The sequence below is a fragment of the Hordeum vulgare genome, chromosome 4H (genome assembly GCF_904849725.1).
Source record: "Hordeum vulgare subsp. vulgare chromosome 4H, MorexV3_pseudomolecules_assembly, whole genome shotgun sequence".
Lineage (NCBI taxonomy): Eukaryota > Viridiplantae > Streptophyta > Magnoliopsida > Poales > Poaceae > Hordeum > Hordeum vulgare.
The window spans coordinates 127,418,833-127,443,399 of record NC_058521.1 but is presented as its reverse complement, the minus strand read 5'-3'; the positions used below and the strand labels follow the sequence as shown (position 1 = coordinate 127,443,399).

General features: G+C 45.5%; 1 protein-coding gene across 1 annotated transcript; it reads right to left on the bottom strand.

Moving 5' to 3' along the window:
- Window positions 1-14,510: 14,510 nt before the first annotated feature.
- On the bottom strand, window positions 14,511-15,707 carry LOC123446241 (protein LURP-one-related 8-like). Its single transcript, XM_045122916.1, has one exon. The coding sequence runs from the start codon at window positions 15,611-15,613 to the stop codon at window positions 14,879-14,881; it is 735 nt and encodes a 244-aa protein (XP_044978851.1). The 5' UTR covers window positions 15,614-15,707; the 3' UTR covers window positions 14,511-14,878.
- Window positions 15,708-24,567: the final 8,860 nt, after the last annotated feature.

Below are 24,567 nucleotides of genomic sequence, written 5' to 3'. Positions count from 1 at the left end.
GGATCACCCCATCTTTATATACCGTTCCCGCACACGCTCCCTATTCGTTGGCTCCGATACCGGTTGAGTTATCGGGATAGGAACGTTGCCGTGGCATCGTTTCCGTTTTGTCACCATGGTTCCCTCTCGCTCGCCGTGGCGACACCTGCTTCTTTCTCTTCTTGTCGTGATGTTGTAACTTGCATGCATGTCGCATTCATGGCATGATATATTGTGTTGCATGCCTCTTGCGTCGTAGCCCCATTCTATGTTTCGCGTGTTAACCGACTAGGAAGACCGTAGGATCATCGCTTCACCCCTTGCCATGTTAATAACATTTAATATTGCCATGTAAATAATCGGGAGTGAATTAAATAATTGATCGTGGAGTTTCGTCGATATGCAACCCGTTGCATATCGAGCTTCACTTAATGTGTAGAGTTTGTGTGAGGTGAATTGCCATGCCATCCCGTGCATTTTGATCTGATCATGCATCATATTTGGGTTTGCATCATGTCTTGCTTTTGTCGTGGTGAATATTTGTGTTGATGTTTGTTTCCGGTTTGCCCGTCTCGATAGAGTTCCGCAAGTGTGTTGGAATGTGAGGACCCGTTCGACTACGTTGGTTCGCCGACTTCTCGAGTTGTTCTTCTTCCAAGCGGGATCTCAGGCAAGATGACTATTTCCCCAGATACCATTACTATCATTGCCATGCTATTTTACCGCTTCTATCATTTATGTCTCGTTGCCTACCACATGTTAAATATCAGCCTCTCAACAATGCCATGTTAACCTTCAACCTGTTCGACCTAGCAAACCACTATTTGGCTATGTTACTGCTTGCTTAACCCTGTGTTAGCGTTGCTAGTTGCAGGTGCTGTTGCTTCCATGTGAAAACATGGGTTACTTGTTATGTCACCCTATTTAAATGCTATTTAATTTAATGGACCTATATACTTGGTAAAAGGTGGAAGGCTCGGCCTTTCTAGCCTGGTGTTTTGTTCCACCTTTGCCCCCTTAGTTTCGGCTACCGGTGTTATGTTCCATAAACGAGCGCTCCTAACACGATCGGGGTTGTTATGGGGACCCCCTTGATAATTCGTTTTAGATTAAAGCTGGTCTGGCATGGCCCAACTTTGGTACTACATTTGCCTAATAACTAATGAACTCCATAGGGAGTAATTAACCCGAGGATAATTTAATCAACCCCCGGGCCAGTGCTCCTCATGAGTGTTGGTCCAAAATGGACAGACTGCGGGGCCACCACGGGGCAACTCGAGGTTTGGTACCTGTAGGCTTTTCCATCCGCCGTGTCCTGAGAACGAGGTACGCGACTCCTATCGGGATCGTCGACACGTCGGGCGGCCTTGCTGGATTAGTTTTACCTTTGACGAGATATCTTGTGCATCGGGATTCCGGTGATGCTTTGGGTAATCTCAGGGTTGAGATTTTCCACTAGGGAATCCGACGAGATCGCGAGCTTCGTGATTGAGGATTTCTATGCGGCTTGTGGTAATATGTGATGGACTAGTTCGAGCAATCCTGCAGGGTTAAATCTTTTCGGAAAGTCGTGCACGCGGTTATGTGGCAACGTGGAAGCTTTGTTTAACACTGGTTCTAGATAACTTGAAGTTAATTAATTAAAATATGCCAACTGTGTGCGTAACCGTGACTGTCTCTTTCGTGAGTTCCTTCTCCGATCGAGGACATGGTGGGGTTATGTCTAATGTAGGTAGGTGTTCAGGATCATTCATTTGATCATCAGTAGTTCACATCCGTTATGCGAAGATCATCCCCCTCTTATTGTCTTGTACTCGTAAGTTTAGCCACCAAATATATGCTTAGCCGCTGCTGCAACCTCACCACTTAACCATACCTCACCCATTAAGCTTTGCTAGTCTTGATACCTTTGGAAATGAGATTGCTGAGTCCCCTGTGGCTCACAGATTACTACAACACCAGTTGCAGGTACAGGTAAAGGTTACTTGACGCGAGCGCGTTGATTGTTCAGTTGGAGTTGCTTCTTCTTCATCATCATCATCGATCTAGGATGGGTTCCAGGCCGGCAGCCTAGGATAGCAAGGATGCACGTCGTTCTTCTTTTGTCGTTTGTTTTCGTCCGTAGTCGGACCCTGCTCTTACTCTTGATGATTATGTAATGTACTGTTGTGAGTCTGATGTAGCTTGTGGCGAGTGTAAGCCAACTCTATATATATATATATATATATCTTCTTTTCAATACATGTACTTGTAACGATATCCATTCTTGCAACACGACGAGATGCGCTTCTATCCCTGACGAGGCCTTCGTGCCAAATTGAGGATAGGGTCGCATCTTGGGCGTGACACCTTCATACTGCTCAGGCATTCAAAAAATATTTCCTTCTCTGCTTTGGTAAGAGCGTAGCTACTTAAGTATTGACGCCCTTTATCAGTCTTCTTGTCGTATGGGTCTTTCATATGTTGCTCCTCCTCCCGTGCTTCTGTTGTATCTTTTGTCTTCCCATACATGCCCAGGAAGCCTAGAAGATTCACGCAAAGATTCTTCGTCACGTGCATCACGTCGACTGAAGACCGGACCTCTAGGTGTTTCCAATAGGATAGCTCCCAAAATAAAGATTTCTTTTTCCACATGGGCACGTGTCCGGTAACGTCGTATTTCGGAACAGATTGACCGCTAGGACCCTTTCCAAAGATTACTATTTCATCCAAATCCTTGACCATAGCCAATAACTCATCACCAGTAGTGAGGTTAGGCTTCTTCCGGTGATGTGCCTCACAATTGAAATGCTTGCCTTTCTTTCTTACGAGATGATTGGTCGGAAGAAATTGACGACACCCCAGGTAGACAACCTTCTTAGATTTTTCCAAATATGTACCTTTAGTCTTATCTAAATAGTACGTGCATGCATTGTATGCCTTGTTTCACTGTCCTGAAATGTTACTAAGAGCAAGCCAATCATTGATGGTTATGAACAGCACTGCTCGTAGGTCAAATTCCCGTTGTTTGTGCTCATCCCACACACGTACACCTGGTTTGGCCCACAACTGCAAAAATTCATCAACTAATAGCCTTAGGTACACATCAATGTCGGTGTCGGGTTGCTTCGGTCCTTGGATGAGCACTGGCATCATAATTACCTTGCGCTTCATGAACAACCAAGGAGGAAGGTTGTAGATACATAGAGTCACGGGCCAGGTGCTGTGACTGCAGCTCTGCTCCCCAAAAGGATTCATGTCGTCTATACTTAGACCAAGCCATAAGTTCCTTGGGTCATCTGCAAAGTCCACCCACTCCCTCTCGATTTTCCTCCACTACGACCCATTTGTGAGGTGTCTCAACTTCCCGTCTTTCTTACGCTCGTCTTTGTGCCATCGCATCAACTTGGCATGCTCATTGTTTCTGAACAGACGTTTCAACTGTGGTATTATAGGAGCATACCACATAACCTTAGCAGGAACCTTCTTCCTGGGGGGCTCGTCATCGCCCTCAACATTACCAGGGTCCTCTTGTCTGATCTTGTAACAACATGCAGTGCATACCGGGCATTTGTCCATATTTTCGTACTTGTCACCGCGGTACAGGATGCAGTCATTAATGCATGCATGTATCTTCTGCACATCGAATCCAAGAGGGCAGATAGCCTTCTTTGCTTCGTACGTAGTCTCGGGAAATTTGTTATCCTTTGGAAGCTTCGGCTTCAATATTTCCAGTAACTTCTCAAATCACTTGTTAGATAAACCAGTTTCTGCCTTCCATTTCAACAATTCCAGTGTGGTACCGAGCTTTGTGCTGCCATCTTTGCAATTTGGGTACATCAACTTTTTATGATTCTTTAGCATGCCCTCCAACTTCAGCTTCTCCTTGTCTGAATCGCATTGTCTCTTTGCATTAGAAATGACCCGACCAAGACCATCAGCGGGCTCATCTGATGCCGGTTGTTCTTCACCTCCTTCTTCTTCATTGTCTTCCATTGCAGTATCACTGTATTCTTCAGTGAACATAGGATAGTTGTCATCATCTTCTTCTTCTTCATTGTCTTCCATCCTAACCCCTCTTTCACCGTGCATGGTCCAACAATAATATGTGGGCATGCAACCTCTCCGAAGCACGTGGCCTTGAATGGTTTTCGAGCTAGAGTACTCCTTCATGTTTCGACAGTCATCACATGGACAAGGCATAAAATTATCCACTTTATTTGCCTCGGCCACATCGATAAATTTATGCAGGCCTGCAATAAATCTGGAAATGCGTCGTTCGGCGTACATCCATCGCTTTCGTGCATCGATCTGCATCATACATAAATAGTGAAATGACAATCGTACATGGACACATGCAATATTTTTGTATCAATTACAAATGAAAAGGATAAGGTTGCTAACCTCGGTCAAGCATAACATTTTGTGTGAACTTAAGTGTGACTCGGTCAATAGTCTCGGTTCGTAATGTACTCTGAAGTGCGTCGGTCAACGTACATCCATTGGCGGTTCATCTGTATTATGAAATTAAGTATATCAAAAAAACATTGCAGAACATCATGAATAGAGAAATGACCAAACTAATACAAGTTCATCATCACACTAAAACCAAAGTACAGTAGTGATCAAATGTTATTATTGCAAAAATAAATACATAAAGTTCTCTCATAAAACAACATACAACTATGTAAAACATTTAAATGCAACAACAAATGCGATCAAAATCGTAACTAAGGTAACAATTGACCCAACAACATAATGATACCAAGCCTCTTTATCAATGGCATATTTTCTAATATTCCTAATCTTCAAGCGCATTGCATCCATCTTCAACCGTATTGCATCCATCTTCATCTTGTGATCATCGACGACATCGGCAACATGCAACTCCAGTTTCATATTCTTCTTCTCAATTATTTTCAATTTTTTCTTCAAGTAATTGTTTTCTTTTTCAACCAAATTTAACTTTTCGACAAGAATTTCTATGTCGGTTGGTCACATACCTCCTAGATTAAAAAATCTATGTCACGTTGGTCGTCATAACTGTCATAAACATTAAATAAAACAAATAGTTATAAAAAATAATATATACCACATCCGAATCATAGACAGGACGAGGGCCAACGGAGACGGATACCAAAACCATCACACTATATAATAATAAAAATAATAAAAGTAATTAATTTATACAAGTATCTATCTAAATCGTACAAGTAAGAAATTTTTTTCTTTAAAAAAAGATAAGAACAAGAGGCTCACCACGGTGGTGCTCGCGACGAGATCGGCGCGAGCGGTCGACAACGGTGAGGACGAGCACGGGACGACACCCTACACATGTGCAGACTCTAAGAAGTTAATCTAAGCTCAAATTTTGCATCAAAATCAAAAGAACTATCATATACACTCCTATACTAAAACTCACAAACCAGTCTACTTCTAAAGCATTTGAAATGAGCTAAACTAGCAGTAAGAGATGAAAGAATGAAGTAGCCTTTAAAACACTTGTGTAGTTGGTGCATCGTCAAACCTAGACAAATCTTGAGGAAAATGTAGCTCGGAGATGTCGAGCTTGGAGAGGAGAAAGCTTAAGTGTGGCTTGGGCATTTCATCGAACACTTTATGTGTATGCATAGAAGAATGGCAAGAGCATGGCATGCACACCTCACACAGCCAAAAAACAAAGGAGAGGGTGGGGATGAACGAGGGTATATATAAGCATATTTTTGGTCCCGGTTTTAGACAAAAACCGGGTCTAATAGCCTGCCGTTAGGCCCGGTTTCAGCCCCCAACCAGGACTAATGCTCCGCGGCACACCACGTGTCAGTCGATGGATCTTTAGTCCCGGTTTTTGACACGAACCGAGACTAATACGTCGAACCGAACCGGGACTATCACCCCGCGAGGCCCAGGCAGCTCGAACCGGGACTAATGCCTCGCATTCATTTCGGTTTTATTTCGACCCGGGGCTAATGCGATTTTTTATTCCAGTTGAAAGCCTTATTTTGTACTAGTGAGCTCTACTCTTGCTTAGAGAAACACACTTTTCTTGATCCAACATCATGGGGTCGCAACAGAGAATATCCCTCTCAATTATAGACACCCTCGTTTTGTGCCTCCCCCATCGGTGCAGCCTCCGGTCAATCATGCAGCACATGCATGGCGCACGCTCTTCGAGACGTATGGGTGAATGTGGCATGGACCTAACTAACTGGAAAACTATTCCTAACTAACCTTGACCACATCTTCAAGAATTTCACGTTTCCGTGCATGGGCCGGCGTACATACAAAATGTAGCAACTGCTCTGGTTTTCTGCGCTTCCCGCACAATACGCAAGATATTCATTATTAATTTGGTACTCATTCGGTTTTAAAATAAATGTGGCAGATTTAGTGTTAAGTTAATACAAATTTAATGCTAAAACAACGATATTTATTTTGAGACGAAAGGAGTATTACGTACGTTAATATTTCTTCTATAAACTCGATAAATTTTTTGTAGATTTTGGTTTAAACAAAATTTATATGCAATAAGATATGCATGGAGTGTCAACCTGGAACATTCACGAGATTAATGTCAACCATATCTAACTTTTTACACCATATGTTCCTAAATATAAGACGTTCTGTTGAGTAAATAGGCAATTTTTCGAGTAGATTAATCCATAAAATAATTACTAGCATGGCATTGACTAGGTTCATGACATACTGATCACGGAGTATACTAGCAAGTACTACGCATACAGCAGAAACATCTACACATATAGGCAGTACTACTAGTGCAGACAGAAACAAGAGAGAGATAAACATACCGTACCCTCCGATTGGCCAATTGGCCGTAGCAGCAGCGGTGGCGGCGACAACATCGTCTGCCGCCTTCTTCTCGGCTTCGGCCTTCTCGCGGACAAGACGGTCAGCTTCGCTTGGTGAAGACATGGCGATGACGAGGGCGACGCGGACGTAGACGAAGCAGACGGACGGAGGCGAGCAGTCGCGTGATCGCTCCCCAAAAACCTAATCGCTCCTCTCCCGTACAGGAACCGGAGAGGCGGGGTTTCGGAGGCCTGCTCTCCTGTCGACCGTGTACGCGGTAAATGGGACGGAGTCGCCGGAGGCAGCAGCAGCAAAAGAAACGAACGCGTGATGCAGATATGATCTGATTCTCCTGACGGCTAGGGTATGCGATAGCCTGCTTATAAAGGCGGCTGGGTGGAGAGACGTGGGCCGAACCCACGTCCGAGTCGGTAACAACCCACGATCCGATGTCTATAAAGGCGGCTGGGTGGAGAGACGTGGGCCGAACCCACGTCCGAGTTGGTAACAACCCACGATCCGACGTCTCGGATCGTGCCGTGTCCGTTACGTATTCTTCGTTCCTGACCGACAAAGGCGGGCGGCGGAGGAGTGCGCGAGGGCACCTTCTCTTCTCACTCTCCAATAGCATGTGGAAGAGAGACCCTTATAAAGGGGTCCAACTTCTCCTCCACTAGCGGGGTGGGACTAAACTTCCCACCACCTTGTTATGCCTCCACCTACATGGGCATTTGGAGATTTTTCTGAAATTCTCTAATGGACCTAAAGCCCACTACCAATTTCAACACGTTCCACTGGTTCAATTTAAACAGTGATCAAATGTTTTATATTCAGAAATGGAGGTAATATATCTCTAACACGGAAGCAATTATGTTTAACACAAAGGTATTTCTATCATGCGACAGGTCAGTAACTATGAAATGAGTGCACAAAAGGAAAAATAGAGGTAATTGAGTTCAAACATCTGTCACACATGTTTCCCAAGCAACCAGCTTGCCACCATGGACTAATATTCTGCAATGATTTATAGTTATTTTTGTGTCAATCTTATGTGACGAATTGGTGCCAATATCTGATTGTTGAAGTAGCACCCCGTGGAATAATATTCTCACGGCTTTAGGCAGCTCCAGCCCACAACCCATTATGTCCGGGTTTGTCCATTTAAGATCAAACGGACAAACGGCACTGCCCAATAAACGATCACAATTGCATATTTTGTTTGTTTGACGTTTAGTTTGCCTCATTTTTGTGTAAACCTGCGTTCGGTTTGCATTTATGTGGACGGTAAATGAACGGGAGACGAGCTTGCTCCTCGTCCACCTCACGGACATGTGACGGCCTCCCAATTATCTTCATCGCCCAAATTGAATGCACACCCGTGGCGAGCCTTGACTGTCAGCCACCCAATTGTTGGCCCGTCGTCCTATTTAAAGTGGAAGTCATGAACCAGCCAGTCCACGGGTTTCACTTCTAAGCCCGCATGCCTCCTGCATCCCTAACACGAGTCCGCAAACCCTAGCCGTTGTCGTCGCATCGACCGCCTCGCCTGCGCCATGGGGAAGCACAACCATGAGGTCGGCTCCTCCTCTGCTAGTCGTCGCTCTAGTAGTCCCATGGCGCCCGCACCACCTGCTCTGCCAGCGTTTGCCATCATGCCGCCTGCAGCCCCGCAGCGCAATAGGTCATACGTCTCCGCCGATATTTGTCGACGTTATTGGGAGACGGCGACGCGACTCCTGTGGGGAGAAGCCCGCATTCCTAACAATTGGCATCTCTCCGTGGAACGGGTGCCAATTCCAACGGTGCCAATGAGTGACCGCACCCGTCGTGAGGATATCGATCGACGCCGCGCCCGCTTCCCACCTAATCCGCTATACAACCGCATGTACACCGTTGAATCACCGATGTGGGATACGGGACTCCGCGACGAGCACGACCTGCGGCGGCAATCCTTTCTTATCGATCGTCCTCCTAGTCTATGCCACCCGCGTCGTGCTCGTGGAGAGAGCCCGCCCCAAACACATGGATGCATGCGTGTGCGCGGCCTCACGCCGACGCCATCTCCGTCCCCGTCCCCGCCATCATCACCTCCCACGACCGAGGAGGAGGAGGCCAAACTCATGAGGCGTGTCATGGAGGACTCCATGAACACCCACAATGAGCACCAATGGGAGAGGCTGGAGACTGCATTGGCCCTCTTTGCGGCCGGTGATGTGACCATCCCGAACCTTGAGATGGCCGTTGTGGTCAAGGAGGAGGTACAAGAGGAGGTGGTGGAGGAGTCGCCCCTTGTCGCGTGAAACCTGCAGCTGGTGGGCCAGCAGTGCAGCTGGTCATCCACGGCGCGAGAGATGGCCGACGTCGCTCTCAATGTCGGCCCATGGTCGCCCACGCCACTGCAGTCACCTGTGCGGGAGCATGAGCCACGGGAGGTGGTGGTGTAGGGTCCGCAAGCGCCTCCCGACTGGCAGGGGCCGTCAGCCCACCTTTTGCAGCCGCAATCATATGTCGACCTCACATACGACGACAACGACTCGTACGACGGCTTGTGAAAACGGCGGTGGCCTCAACGCTGACGGGATATCTACTTTATTTCATGTTTTTTAAATTTTATGTTTAATTAAGAACTGTGTTAAACTTGGCTAGTGTGGACGTATGAACGTTTTAATGTTTATAATTGTGTTTTTTATTATTACATTTGTTTTGGTTATTTGGTGGCCATTTGAAGTCCAAAAAATGGACACTTTGGGGCAAGTCGGGCTGGTTGAGCGCACCGAGGGATGCAAGACCCCAAGCAGGCGGGTGTGTTCGTTTGTCACCCTCAAACATTCAAAAAATGAACGAAACGGACATCGGTTTGGGGTCATACGTTGGAGTTGGACTTATTCATGTCATAGTGTGGTTGATGTGGTCCATGCGACCCACACAAGGGAGATATTGTATTTTGGTTATGTTTGTTGAGCCGGTGGATTGTTGTCCCATTTTAGTATGGCCTCACAAAATATTGTACCCAAAGAGTTTATGTTCTTGATAGAGTATGCAATGCTCTCCCATGTCGATTTTGGTGAAATGGTGGTATGTGTGTCGAAGTGTCAAAAAATTATTTTACGAACCAATCTATGGTTGGATGGTTATGAGGATAGCGTTATTCTCAGTTCATGAGAGTTCAAGTCCTAGATTTGTTGTTGGTGCTCATGTTTCTATGAATTAATTCCGGGCATTTCGGTGATGTCCATTCAACAAAAGGAGACATTTATATCGACTAGGAAGGCACATGTGATGTTCGTCAATATCAAAATGATGTGTCAGCTCAATTCCTCAAAGGTGATCATAGAGATATGGTGTGTGTTTGTGCGTTCATACTAAAGAGTTTATGCGCGTATGTATGAACATCTGCGTCTGTATTATGTTCAAATAAAAACATATTATTTTGTCAAAACAAAACACTAAATTTTTGAAAGTATGCCGAGGTGTACAGAAGGTCAAATAGAGTAGATTAAACCTTATTGCGAAAAACAAGTGTAGTTGAAACTCCACATTCACGCACACTGCAACAGATACACAAACAATGGAAAGAAGCCTATCCTAAGCACATCATCTAGCCGAGTCTCGACCAGCACCAAACACCACCAGGAACAACAACTACAAGCGAGATTTACTTGTCGACGCACTAATCATCCATGGTTGCCTAAGAGGAGACGGCGAATGGATAGCGTGACTCGGCCGGACCCAAGAAAGCCAATTTCTTGATACTCTGGCAGCTGACAGTACATCACAGCACTTGATTGAGGGCAGTTAACTGTTGGGAGAAAAACCTATGTAAGGTCAAAGTATCCTCCGGAAATTTAGTTTCACCTGCTGAACTCACATTAGGACAGATGAATTGCCGGGAGAACTTGAGCAACAACGATGCCAAAATTGTCGGTACATTTTACAACCCACCAACTGCCGGGAGAACTAAATTTTGACCCATAGTCTACTAAAGACCGTCTTTGGCGCGAGACCCAAATAGTATCGGCCCTAAGAGCGCGCCAACAAGGAAAAATGCGTGCGACTTGGCGAACTGTTTGGCCCAAAAATAAATAGATGTACCGGCCCTCTCGCTCCACTAGACCACAACTCCGCCCCCAAATCACGCTCAATCCCCTCACGAGAATGCCACCGCCGCATGCTGCCGCTTGCCGCCGCCCCCAAAGCTTCCCACTCCCATTGTGCACAGCCTTCTTCCACTTAGTCCACCGCCGGCGTAGCCCCTCACCACTGCAGCTCTTCTGCCGCCACAAATCGACACCCTAATCCACCGGACGGTAAGCCCCAGCCCCCAACCATCCCACCACTAACGACATCCCTCCAAACGAGAACATCTATCTTCTCCCTCGATCACGGTAGCCTCTCTGCCGCTTCGCCGCCCCAACAAGCAACCCATTGTTGCGACCACTACTTTCGTCGCCCCAGTCCATAGCGGCGCCGCTGAGCACTCGATTGAAAGTTCTTTCTCCCGACATCTTTTTTGTCCTTAAATAAATGTTGTGGTGTAATGTGCGTACATAGCATTCGAGAAGATCTGTTGGACTAGCGGCCAGCACCAGAGAACCACGACACAAGCCTTGAAACCAAGTCTCCAAACACGATGCTGCCAACAGAGTATGTCGCCATTGCCAGTCCAACAATGAACCAAGGCTTTCGCCTGGAGACAATCCTGGAGAGGGGGACGATGCCGACACACCACCGCGACGCCTCCACTAAGGGAAGCGACACACACAGGTGTCTTCGTCCCTGCACCAGCTAAGGTTGTGCAGGATTTTAATCCATGCCGTCATGCACCTCCAGTCCAACCCAAAGGAATACGACCAAGCACGTTGTGAAGGGATGCACCGCCACGGTCGCATCACCTCGTCGTTGTGACCAGATCGTTTCATAATACTAATACCTACACCAAGAAGATGTAACCATCAACCACTTCAAGCCGTGACCGTGAACCAGTCGCTCCTCGTGCTCCAACCTCCATCGCCAGGAACGCCTACTCCTGCCCCAACCTAGGTCGTCAGGGCCACCTTCTCCTGCCCCAACCATCGTCGCCAGAGCCACGGGCAGCAACAAGTTGTACGACACCAGGCGGCCAGCCCAACCACATCAAGCAGCCAACCATATTCGGTGGCTAGCTGCACCACCAGGCAGCCATCCAAGCTGCGGGCACGCCCTCATGACCCGAATCGAGGGGTCCAGGATTAAAACCATGCTGCCACCACAAGCGCCCACCTTCCAACCTCTAACACCATGCATGTGATGCCTATGACGACGCATGGCACCACCGCAACCTCTGCCGATAGCCGCTTGCTCTCACCAGGTCGAGTGCCACCGCACCGCTACCTTGAGGGCCCACTGAGCCGCCTTCATTGCCTACACCTGTCCGAAGACCACCTCGCGAGCATGACACATGTTGTCAACTCACGGTCATGCTCCGTTGCTCCCCATGCCCCGACACCCAGGGACGACCCTCGCGTTGTTCTCTTGGCGTCGCTCCCTCGTGCGGGGGAGGTCCGTCGGGGCGCGCCAGCCACCCCTACCGCATTTGGTGATTGGGAGCCGCCACCACCGCCGCAACGGCTAGAGGAGATCTGGATGGGGGCTAGGTGGCAACGGCTAGGGTCTTGCACCTCACGTGTCGCCCCGCGTGAGCAGCCGTGGAGGGGAGGGGAGGGGAGGAGTGTAATGAAGAGTTGTGTCAAAAAGAGCAAAAATCATTGAATTAGTAAGCTAAACAAAAGTAGTTGCGACAGAAAGAGTATCTTGCTTAAAGAACTACATATTATGGTAAAACTAGTTAACTCATATAACAAATTAAAATAGCGTCTGAGGTACCAAAATGGTAACCCTTGTCTAGACTATTTTCTTTGGGTCAAGTTTTCCCATCAATTTAGGCCTCATATAACCGTCTAAAGTATAATATCCAAAGCACTTACATCATAACTGGTTTAATATGTAATGAAAATCCATGTCTGGATTTTTGAAACAATGGAAGCAAATGTAAATTGTGGTGGCGTATATCTCTTGATAGTTTAGACCTTACACGAAGCTTTGCTGAAACAAAACCAGACCATGGCCAACCCAACCTAGAAAGAAAATGGCGGTTGTCTTCACTATTACATGGAACATTTCGATCCTGAAGAATAGTAGAAGTTTTAGAGGGACTAAACATCTTTTGCTTCGTGGAGATGTAATTTTGTACTTGATATTTCTTTGCTTGCTTATAAAGTGAAGGATTTTAGGGCTTGTTTAGGACTGCTCTACTTCATCAAATTCAGTTTCGCTCCACCAAATTCACTTTGGAGCATTTTCATAAAGAAGTTACAGCTCTTTTAAAGAGAATATTTAGCTTTCATCTAGCTCGAGCTTCAAGAATGAGAAATTTGATGAAAAGGATCTATCTGATTGAATGAGAGGGAAGAGACAAAGGGATATCCACTTACTAGTGACAGTGATGGGTAATTTCCTTCCAACCACAACTTCTACATTTTATTGAAGTACCTTCTAAAGCTTCAGAAAAAACATGGAGTTGTACCCCGAGATTCTAGTTTTTTTTAATGAACGGCTTATCGTGAAGCTATCCTGTTTGGTTTGCATATTTTAGAGCGAAACTAAATTTCATGGACCGGAGTAGTCCTAAACAGATCCTTAATATGTCAAAGCTCTTTGCCTGGATGAATATCCTTCCTTAGGTCTATGGTAATGTAGTTGGTAGTTAGGCTGGATAGTTTTCTTTTATTTTTTATTTTTGTGGGTTTGTATATATATATTAACATGTTTTAATATAAGGTTGTGGGGTCGTTGACCAACAATAAATAGTCGAAATAAACCTAGAAAGAAAATTAAAGGTAAAAATACATCTTAAGAGAAGAAAATATGTTTATCCTTAATAAGCTGGTCCTACCTTCCCCCACCAATAATTTTTCTCGAGCCCCACCCCTGGCTTAGACTTTCATATAACATTGCCTAGTCCCGACTCGCGTTTTCTGGCAATTGAACCTCACTTAACCCATTTAGAGCCCGTTTGGGATGGATGTAAATATATACACCTGTATTTATTTTACAAGTGTATATTACCGGTTACATATAGATTTTCGCCTAAAAACAAAACGATGCGTGGAGGTCTGTATTCCAAACCGGCGGAATGCTAACGAAAACGCTAAACCAAGCAGGGCCTTAAGAGCATCTTCAATAGGTGGTGTAAAATACATCATTAAAACTGTGTTTCGAGTACAATTCACATCACTAGAAAAGGCTTTTCACATTAGAAAACACCAAACTTTAACAGATGATGTAAACTAGGTGTTGCAAAATACATCGTGGTTATTTTTTTGTGGGTGTCCTATTTCAAATTATCAGTTGGAGCACTTGGTGATGTAAATTTTTCTCCAACCACGTTGGCCCCTGGTGATATAAAATTTGCTCGAGAGCATCAAGTGATGCAAATTTGCAGCACTTGGTGGCCTTTTTCACATCATACCCTACCATCGAGTGAAAATATTTGCATCTACATCATCTTCAGAGCAACATTTTTACCCTCTTATGACATAAAAGGTAATCTTGACCTATTTTACATCATTTATTAAAGATGTTCTAAGTTTAAAATCGCAAGCACTTTCACCCATGCAGGGTTCTCAGCCTCAACATAACGCAAAACTTATACTTGAACTTCTGGAGCAAATAGTTACTCATCACAAGAATTTCTGGAAGCACTTTCATAAAAAAATTGTTCAGCAATCTCAAACATCATATAGATATTTTCAAATCCAATTCATGTACTCACAAACTAAATCATCTTCTTTTTGCGGGGCAACTAAATTAAAGCATCCTTCTTGACCCTCCTGATCATTATGTTTCCCTCCCAATGTTCCTCCTCTCTTCTCCCGGGAACAAAAAAACAATGAATTTCTCGTCGTCCAAATCCCCTGTGTAAGATTAATTTGTTTTGCCGGAACTGTGCAAGATTCATTTTTCTTTCGTGCCGTGGCCCGTGTATTAGCTTGTTGTTGTTCCCTTATGCGCGCCACACTGTGCCGTATATGACAAGTGGGCCCTCAAATATTTCCCCATGTCATCCATCTAACTACATGGACCAGCTCCTCGGCAGCAGCGATCGAGCGGCGGAGGCGCCGGCCCCGGAGTTGCCGAACATCTCGTCGAGGGCGATGACTATCCCCATGGCCAGCGGCGTGCCAAGGCGGCGAGGGTACGGCACCACCAGCCGGAACACCTCGTTGCCCACCGGTGACTCCTTCCGCCGCACCTCTGCCACGGCCTCCCCGCGCGCGTCCCGCACCGCGACGCACCGCCGCGCGTACGAACCCTCCACCACGTACGACTCGCGCAACGCCGGCGTGAGAGGCGTGACGTGCGCGAGCGCTTTCTGCTTGGACGCCGTCGACGCGTGGGCGTGACGTAGCAAGCCGGCGTGGCAGCGGCGCACGGAGAGGAGCGGCTTCGGGGCGTCGACCTCACCGCCGTCGCCGTCATAGATGACCCAGTGCTCTGCCAGGCTGAGCCTTCTCCGCCGCACGGTGAGGAGCGGGATCCCCGTGGCGCCCATGAGCACGACGTCCTCCGCGTGGCGGCGCCTACAGCCGGATGTGCCGTAACAATCGACGCGGAAGACGAGGCCACCGGCGGCGTCGAAGACGGTGAAGCCGTCGCAGTTGAACAGCAGCGACTTGCGCCACACCGTCAGCGCCACGGCCTCCGGCGGCGGCTCCTCCTGCTCGGCCCCAGCTCCTACGGGCCGCGAGTGGCCAGCAGCCGGCGCCTCTGGCAGCGGCACGGCCGCGTCGGGGTGCACCTTTGCCATCTCCTTAATGATGTCCTCTGTCTTCCGTGGCCAGCTCTTGCAGGGCGGCGAGGGCCCTGGCTGAGCTGCGGAAGACGATGGATCGAGCTTCTTTGAGCTGGAGAGGTGGTGGAGGGGTAGGGTGGGGGAGACGCGAGGGATTTATACGGGCGAGGGGGTGGTGAGAAATGACGTGATGACTGATGAGGGGCGGTGGTTTCAATTGGCCAGCGTAACTGATTGCCATCCTCAGCGGAGCAACGGACGTGGCCTGTTTCCTATAGGTTCCTTTTTTGTTGGATCATTGCATGCGTGGAGTCTACCCTATGTAAAAAGTTACACGAATGAGCATATACTGTAGAGCACATAATTTTTAGCTTGGATAGCCTACAAAGCACCGATACTTCAGAAATTTGTGTATCGCTGTTGAGTACTTCACCGATACTCCGATACTTCAGATACGCCTTCGATACGGGTATCCTCGAAGTATCGTCATTTTCAATTTAAAAGAAATGGCGATACGCGTATCCTCAAAGTATCACCGTTGTGTATTGTCCATGTCTTGATGTATCGTTGATCTGTTCATATAGGTAGTGCACGTGGACTGTACTAATGTACTAGTTGGATAAAAGTGCTTTGTTAAGGATGTTACTTGTGCAATTCATTATTTGGCCCACTCGTGCAATCCAAAGTTGCTCTCTATATATGTTTGTCATTTGACAATCTCAAGTTTTTAATTTTAAAAGATTTATTAATTTTATATTGTCATGTTAATAGATATTACAGTCTAAATCGTACTGTGACAGTCTATGACCGATTGGTCGTATTATTCATTGATGATAGTGAGATTTTAAAATGAGAAACAATAAGGTATGAAAGTAATTAGGCAACCAGTGGGTCGGTATTTTGTTATCATCTCATACATTTATTATGTTAGTTTTTATTGCATGTTATTTTATCATTATTTATATATGCTTGCCGTATCGTCGAATTGCTGTTTTTAGAAATTGTCGTATCCCGTATCGCCGTATCAGTGTCGCCGTATCGGTGCTTCATAGTGGATAGCTAGCCACATGTGCACTGAATTTATTTCGCTAAAGGCCAAAACCGAAGTTATTCCTAGTGATGCCCAAAGTGTAGAACGGGAGGGCATCTCGACGCCGATCCTCAAAACGTTCGCAACCGACTAGAGCACGCGGTTTACATGCATTTTGCCATCCAATATGGTTCTCCATCAGTACTTATTATACTCTAAACAGGAGACAAAGAAGAGGAGAGAAGTTACGGGCTATCTGACTAAACTATCTCATAAAAATTCCCTTTTTGGTGGCCACGCGCTTTCTCGCAAGTTGTCCGCATTCATGCCTGTTCAGAATGTACGCGACCGTTCATTGGAGGCGCCATGGAAGCGGCTCGACAGCCGAGAGCGCGTGGTGCGCCTCTTCTCCTCTCGAAATTGAAACGAGATCTGTGTGCGAGCCTACCTTCGTTTAACCGACGCGTGTGCCAAGAAACCGACTCCAACGCCCCGAGCACCACACGTCTGTTCCCGTGTCAAACGCATTTCTGACTAGCTCCTCGCATCCGCCCGCTATATAAACGTGGCCAGGTCGGGCAAGAACCACACCCCCGCCTCCTCTCTCTCTGGTCTCCGGCGAGCAGATAGAGTTCTCCAGCATTGCAGCGGCCTGGGTTACCCGACGAGCTAACCCGATAGAGGTTGACTTGATGACAAACCCTCCGGATGTAGCACCACTGCTATCACCAGCCCCTTCTCGTCCGTCAAGGCAGGCCAACGCTATCTCCCAGCAAATCCGTTGTGGGGGAAGAAGCCATGCCAATGGAGGCCGGCACGTCCGCGACAGCTAACTCTCTGGATGCAGAGCCTTTGTTCTTCTCTGCTGCAGGTATATCATTTGTAGTCCTTTTGGGAGCTACTGGCTTATTAGATGTAGAAGGCTTGGGTGAAGACTTCTTTGGCATAGCATCTACCATGAGCTTCTTATTCTTAGCAGGAGGGGCATCAGCTGGAATCTGTTCCTCCTCTTCCTCAGCAACTTTTGTTGGGTCTTCATATATCGATGTTGGCCTTCCAACAACATGCACTACTCTCTTCCTGGCTCTTTTCTGACCTGGCTTCTTAGCAAGCCTGGAAGAAGGGGCTCCAAGGGTGAGCTTCAATCCTCTCTGACTAGCCTCTCGAGCTCCCACATCAGCAGGTCTGGCGTACTCCTTTCTCACAGTCTTTGTAACAATGGTCTTCTCCTTCTGCTTCTAGGGAATAATCTTTGAAAGGACGTGGGTGTCTCCTAGAGGGGGGGTGAATAGGCGCTTTAAAATAATTACGGTTTAGGCTTGAACAAATATGGAATAAAACTAGCTTTAATTTGTCAAGCACAAAACCTAAAACAACTAGGCTCATCTATGTGCATCAACAACTTATGCTAAGCAAGATAAACAACTAAGTGATAGCAAGATATATAACAATAAACGATATGGCTATCACAAAATAAAGTGCACAAGTAAAGGGATCGGGTAAGAGATAACCGAGCCATGGGGAGACGACAATGTATCCTAAAGTTCACACCCTTGCGGATGATAATCTCTCTTTGAAGCGATGTGGAGGCACAACGCTCCGCAAGATGCCACTAAGGCCACCGTAATCTCCTCACGCCCTCGCACAATGCAAGATGTCATGATTCCACTAAGGGAACCTTGAGGGCAGTCACCGAACCCATAAAAACAAGGTTGGGGAAATCTCGACAACTTAATTGGAGACCCCGATACTTGCCCGGAGCTTTACACCACAATGATTGAGCTCCGAGGCACCACCAAGCTTCTAGGACGCCAAATCATCCACGAAGAAAATTTTCTAGGGTACCAAGTACCCAAGGGTAATAAGCTTCTCAAACTTCACTTCCACGTATCACCGTGGAGAACTCAAATGGATGGAACTAATGCAATGGCAAGAACACACGAAGTGGTCATGTTCCTCACACTCAAATCCATCCACAACAACAAAAGCTATGGAGGAATATGAGAGGAAGAACAAGGAGCTCACAAAGAAGTCCAAGATCAAGATCCATGGGGTTCCCCTCACATCGAGGAGAAAGTGATTGGTGAAGATGTGGATCTAGATCTCATCTCTCTTTTCCCTCAAGGACTAGCAAGAATTATTGGAGGTATTAAGAGCTAGCAAGCTCTAAGAAGGTCAACAATGGGGGGCAAGCACGAGACGGAAGGATGGGGAACCATTGGGGAAGAAGACCCCCTTAAATATGTCCCCACAAATCTGACCGTTACACCCATTTTTACACGACAGCGGTACAACTGGTTGCCAGGGCGGTACAACCGGTCAGCTTAATTTAGCGGAACAACCGACTAGCCACCGCCCAACAACCGGTCCAAAACACAGACTTGGCCCGAGGTTCCACCTGTCACGTCCGCTGGGCGTGGCTAAGTCGCAAGTGGTACAACCGCTTGGAACACCGGTAGTACCGGCTATACTTAATGTAGTTGTACAACCGGGTCACCACCGCCCAACTACCGTAGCTAAATAGAGTCGTGTCCGGTTGTGGACCGGTGCTAGGCCGGTACAACCGCCCAGTGGTTGAGCGGTACAACCGCCCAGGGGTTGAGCGGTACAACCGCCCTAGGTAGCGGTACAACCGTGGAAGAAAACAGGAAATACCAGAACTGCCATAACTTGTGCAAATGAGCTCCGAATTGAGCAAACTCAAGCTTGTTGGATTCAGGACGACAAGAGACAATTATGAAAAGTGGCAATGATATAGAGATGTGAAACCCCTAAGAATGAAGAACCGAAAAAACTCCAACATCGAAAACATCATAGAAGATGCACATGAACTCCGTTTTTGATGAACTCGAGCTTGTCATAAAGATGACCATAAGCTCTAAAACTCACAAAGAGAACACCAAACACGAACCAAGAAATATGATGCAAGGATGCAAATGGTTTGAGCTCTCAACGAACGATACAATCGAGCTACTCACTTGACAGCCCCCCTTGGTAGTACGACACTATATCCTAAAATAGAAAAACCTATCAAGGGCAACCTATACCTTGCACCTAGTCCACTTGAGCTAGATGATGATGATCTTGACTTCCTCAAGATGGACCACCTTTCTTGATTGTGTTGGCTTGATGAATACTAGTAAATTGCTCCCCCATACTCCACTATGGATGAGCCACTCTTCAGCACATCTTCACAAGTCCATTGCCACCACAATGAACGACAAGCTCTAATCATGATATCTTTGTGATGCTCCACTTGAACTTGCACACCGCAATCTTGATGACGATCACCACTTGACGTCATCCTCCATGGGTTGTATGAGATCTTACTCTTGACGCAAGCCCATGGAAACACACCTAACCCCACATACAATTCTCGCGGAGAACATGGGTTAGTACACAAAGCGTAATGGACAATGCTTACCATACCATGGAATCACTTGATCCCTCTCGGTACATCATGTACGCTTTGTCTGTTGATCAATTTGATTTACTGATTTTCTTAGTCTTGATCAACCTTGTGTCTTTATGACCATTCTTTTGATAATACCTTGAATACCACCTTGGTCATCATATAAACTCCTTGAAACCAACAGATGGACTTCAAGAAGTGCCTATGGAAAAATCCTTCGAATATAATTAAGGCAACCATTAGTCCATAGGGATTGTCATCAATTACCAAAACCACATATGGAGAAATATGCCCTAACAATTTCCTATGGGATAAAACCAGCATCTTCCTCATCTGAATTAAGCTTCTTCCTGGACCTGGTAGCTGTCTTGGGCAAGCCATGGGAGCTAGGTGTACGTGAGTTAGAAGTTTTCCTCTGTGGACTAGTGCCTGAATCCATCTCAACAATGGGCTCTCTGACGTTGATCTGACTATCCTCTGATACTAACATACTAACAAACAGGAAAACAGACAAGCAAACCCTGTGAAAATATTGAGAAGAGTTGGAATGGATGAGCATAACAGAAATCAAAAGTTTTTGAAAGTTTTGGACTCTAAAAATATTTGGATTAACTTTCTGCAAAAAGGAATATCGGTTCCACCGAGGCAAATTTTTTGGAGCCACAAATACTAACAATCTCTTTAACATAAACTTGGCAACCCTTTTCGGTTTCACTCAAAAGAGAAACTCGGTTTCACCAAGAATGTTCTCAGTAGCCCTAAAACCAAAATCGGGAAGACCATTGTTTATAACTCAGTGACACCGAGATTCGGTTTTGCGGACTGCTAACCCTAAGTTCTTCGTTCTCTAATCTATGAGAATATTTTTCTCAATGCAATCATTACAATCGTGGACAGGTTTAATCAAAGCCTATTTGCGCATGATTCAAAGATGGGAGCGTCAAGGGGGACCGGATTCATACCCTAGCATGGTGACGGATCCGCTAAGGCGACGACGACGGCGTAGATTCCTGTCGACGACGAAGACTCCGGTGGTGAGGGCGCATGGTAGCGAGGTGGTGCGAGAGGCAAGGTTTGAAGAAGATATTTCAAATGTCGGGTCCATGAATAATATATACCCCCGGTTGATAGTGAAACTCGATGAGGTCGAAAAGAACAAATCGGTGGTACTTGGAATGAAAAACCTGATCAACCCTAGGCTTCGGTGCGACCAAGTTCTTGAGGTTGGTCACACCGAGATGCTTTTGTGGTGTTTGGAAATCAGCCCTTGTCGAGACAGATCTCTGAGTGCTGCTCACACAGAGTGTCCCTAAAGTGTTTGCTCAAATTTAATGATGTAGCATGAATATAATTTGAGACGAGAAAACATAGATATCTAGAGAGAAGTACTTAGGCATTCTTGTATATCCAATTGGACTATAAAATAGAAAGCCAAATAACAACAATTAGATATCCTGGAATGAGCAAAATATGCATACCAACATGCTCACACAATAAGATGTCAAATAAAACATGGTGAACATGCCCAAACACTCTAGTATCTACCAAGCACTTTGGCGATGACGAAGTAATCTATATATGAGTATATTGACTTAGGAGCCAAGCAAGAATACTTGATCATAGGTCATACTCATCGTTTAACCACAAGTGTGGTTACCACTTTTACATAAAGCTTTCAATGTGTTCACATATTTCAGAGATGTTTGTACTCGATTCTTAGAGTAAAGCTCCCCCTTGATGTGACATCCCCCCTAAGTGGGATCAACTAACCTTGGGTTTTGTCGTAGAAGACTTCATGTAGGTTTAGTAGTGGTGGATGCTCATTGTTGATGAAGATCATCTTGAGTTGGGAGCAGTCCTTATAGTTTCTTACTCTTCTCACGTACGTGGGTTAGTCCCAAAGCACAAGGAACATATGCAAGGATATCTATGGACATGGAATGAAAGGCATGTGATATTATATCCAAAGATACATGAATTACCTTGTACCTTGCTTACCTCTGAGGGAATGTGTGACTTCTTGAACTAATGCATATGGTTGGAGTTGATTACATATAGTTCTTGCCAAGATGAATAAGAGTGAATTTCATTGGCGGAGTCACCCCTCAAGAACTTCTCTAGTTCTTCTTCTTGGTGACGCACATCAACTTGATGGGGATCCTTGGAGTTATGATAGCACTAGATGACTTAGAGCTAGTAGTGTCCTTGGGAATCCACTTGACCTTGGCTTGGGGTTCTTCCTCAAATGAGTCAATCTCTTCTTGAAGCTTTCCCTTTCCCTTGTGGTCTTGTGGTAGAAGGTTATCTTGAGAGCTTGTTCCCTTGGGGAGAGTAGGATCATACTTCTCCTTTTGAGGAAAAAACTTCTGGATGGGATATTGACCTTCATCTCATTCAACTCCGTTGTCATTGACGTAGCCAACACCTTGGTTCTTCCGATGTCCTCCTTGCTTGCGCACAATTTCCTAGAATTGCTTACTTATGACAAGACTCTTTAATACACCTCTCTTTATAAATTCTTTCAATAAATTGTTTTCTTGCTCAAGTGTAACTTGGCTGAGAGAACCATTAGTGGAATTAAGAGAGCTACTAGCAACAACATCATTTGATTTAGATTTAGCATTGTTATTATTAGATGAAGAAACTTTCTTGCATTTCTTACTAGTGTTCTTAGGTTTAACTTGAGGAACAAAAGTAGACAAGAGTTATCGTTTCGCTAGAGAAAAAGGACTCTTCTTTCAAAGATCATCATTGATTGCTTTTAGAAACTCATGCTCTTCCTCTAAATTTAGCTTCTCGAAGCGTAGCTTCTCATGAGTTCTTGCAATCTCTCTGTAATCTTCTAGAGTAGTTTCATGAGCTAACTTAAGAGTGTTTAATTCTTTAGTTAGTCAGTCAATCTCTTTCCTATCATCATCATTTGACTTCTCTTGACAAGTGATACGTCTCCAACGTATCTATAATTTTTGATTGTTCCATGCTGTTATATTATCATCCTTGGATGTTTTTCAATCATTTTATAGTCATTTGATATCATTTTTTGGTACTAACCTATTGGCATAGTGCCCAGTGCCTGTTGCTGTTTTCTGCATGTTTTTTACATCGCAGGAAATCAATACCAAACGGAGCCAAACGCAGTGAAATTTTTTTTGGATTTTTTTGGGTCACAACACATCTAGTGGGCCAGGAACGCACCTGAGGGGAGCTCCGATGGGAGCACAACCCACCAGGGCGTGCCTGGGGGCAAGCGCGCCCTGGTGGGTTGTTCCCTCCTCGTTGGCCTCCCGCACCTCTTCTTAGCTCGATAAATACCCCAATTTTCCAGAAGCCCTAGGAGGGGGGACGAAAATAAATTCCACCCGCCGCATAGTCCAGAAACACCAGATCCAATCTAGACACCATCAGAGAGGGGTTCATAATGTCCATTGGTGCCTCCCCGATGATGCGTGAGTATTTTTTTGTAGACCTATAGGTTCGTAGTTAGTAGCTAGATGGTGTCCTCTCTCTCTCTTGATTATCAATACAATGGTATCTTGGAGATCCATATGATGTAAGTCTTTTTGCGGCGTGTTTGTTGGGATCTGATGAACTTTGAGTTTATGATATGGTCTATGTTTTTATCAATCAAAGTTATTTGAGTCTTCTTTGATCTCTTATATGCATGATTGATTATAGCCTCATATTTCTTCTCCGATATTTGGGTTTTGTTGGGCCAACTTGATCTATTTATCTTGCAATGGGAAGAGGTGCTTTGTGATGGGTTCGATCTTACGGTGCTTAATCCCAGTGGCAGAAATGGAAACGACACGTATGTATCATTGCTATTAAGGATACCAAGATGGGGTCTATTTCTACATAAATAGATCTTTTCCACATCATGTCATCGTTCTTATTAGATTACTCCGTTTTTCCATGAACTTAATACACTAGATGCATGCTGGATAGCGGTCGATGTGTGGAGTAATAGTAGTAGATGCAGGCAGGAGTCGGTCCAATATTCTTGGATGTGATGCCTATATAATGATCATTGCCTGGATATCGTCATGATTATTTGAAGTTCTATCAATTTTTCAACAGTAATTGTTTTCCCACTGTTTGCTATTTTTTTCGACAGAAGCCACTAGTGAAACCTACGTCCCCGGGTCTCTTTTCATCATATTTACCTTTGCGATCTATTTTCTTTTGCTTTATTTTCAAATCTATTAAACGAAAAATACAAAAATACCTGCTGCAATTTATTTGTTCTGCGATCTATTTATCTTATCTACCACTTTTACGTCACATTATTTGCCTATCTTGACGTGCCATACCCGAAAGGAATTTCTGACGCCATTGCCAGAGAAGATCAAGTCAAGATAGTCTCCTACAAACGTGCCAATTTATGGTGCCGTTATCGGGGAGGGATTGACAACCCCTTTAACACGTGGGTTGCGAGTATTTGTTATTTGTGTGCAGGTGTTTTTTACATGGTGTGAGGAGGTTCTCCTACTGGTTCGATAACCTTGGTCTCATCACTGAGGAAAATAC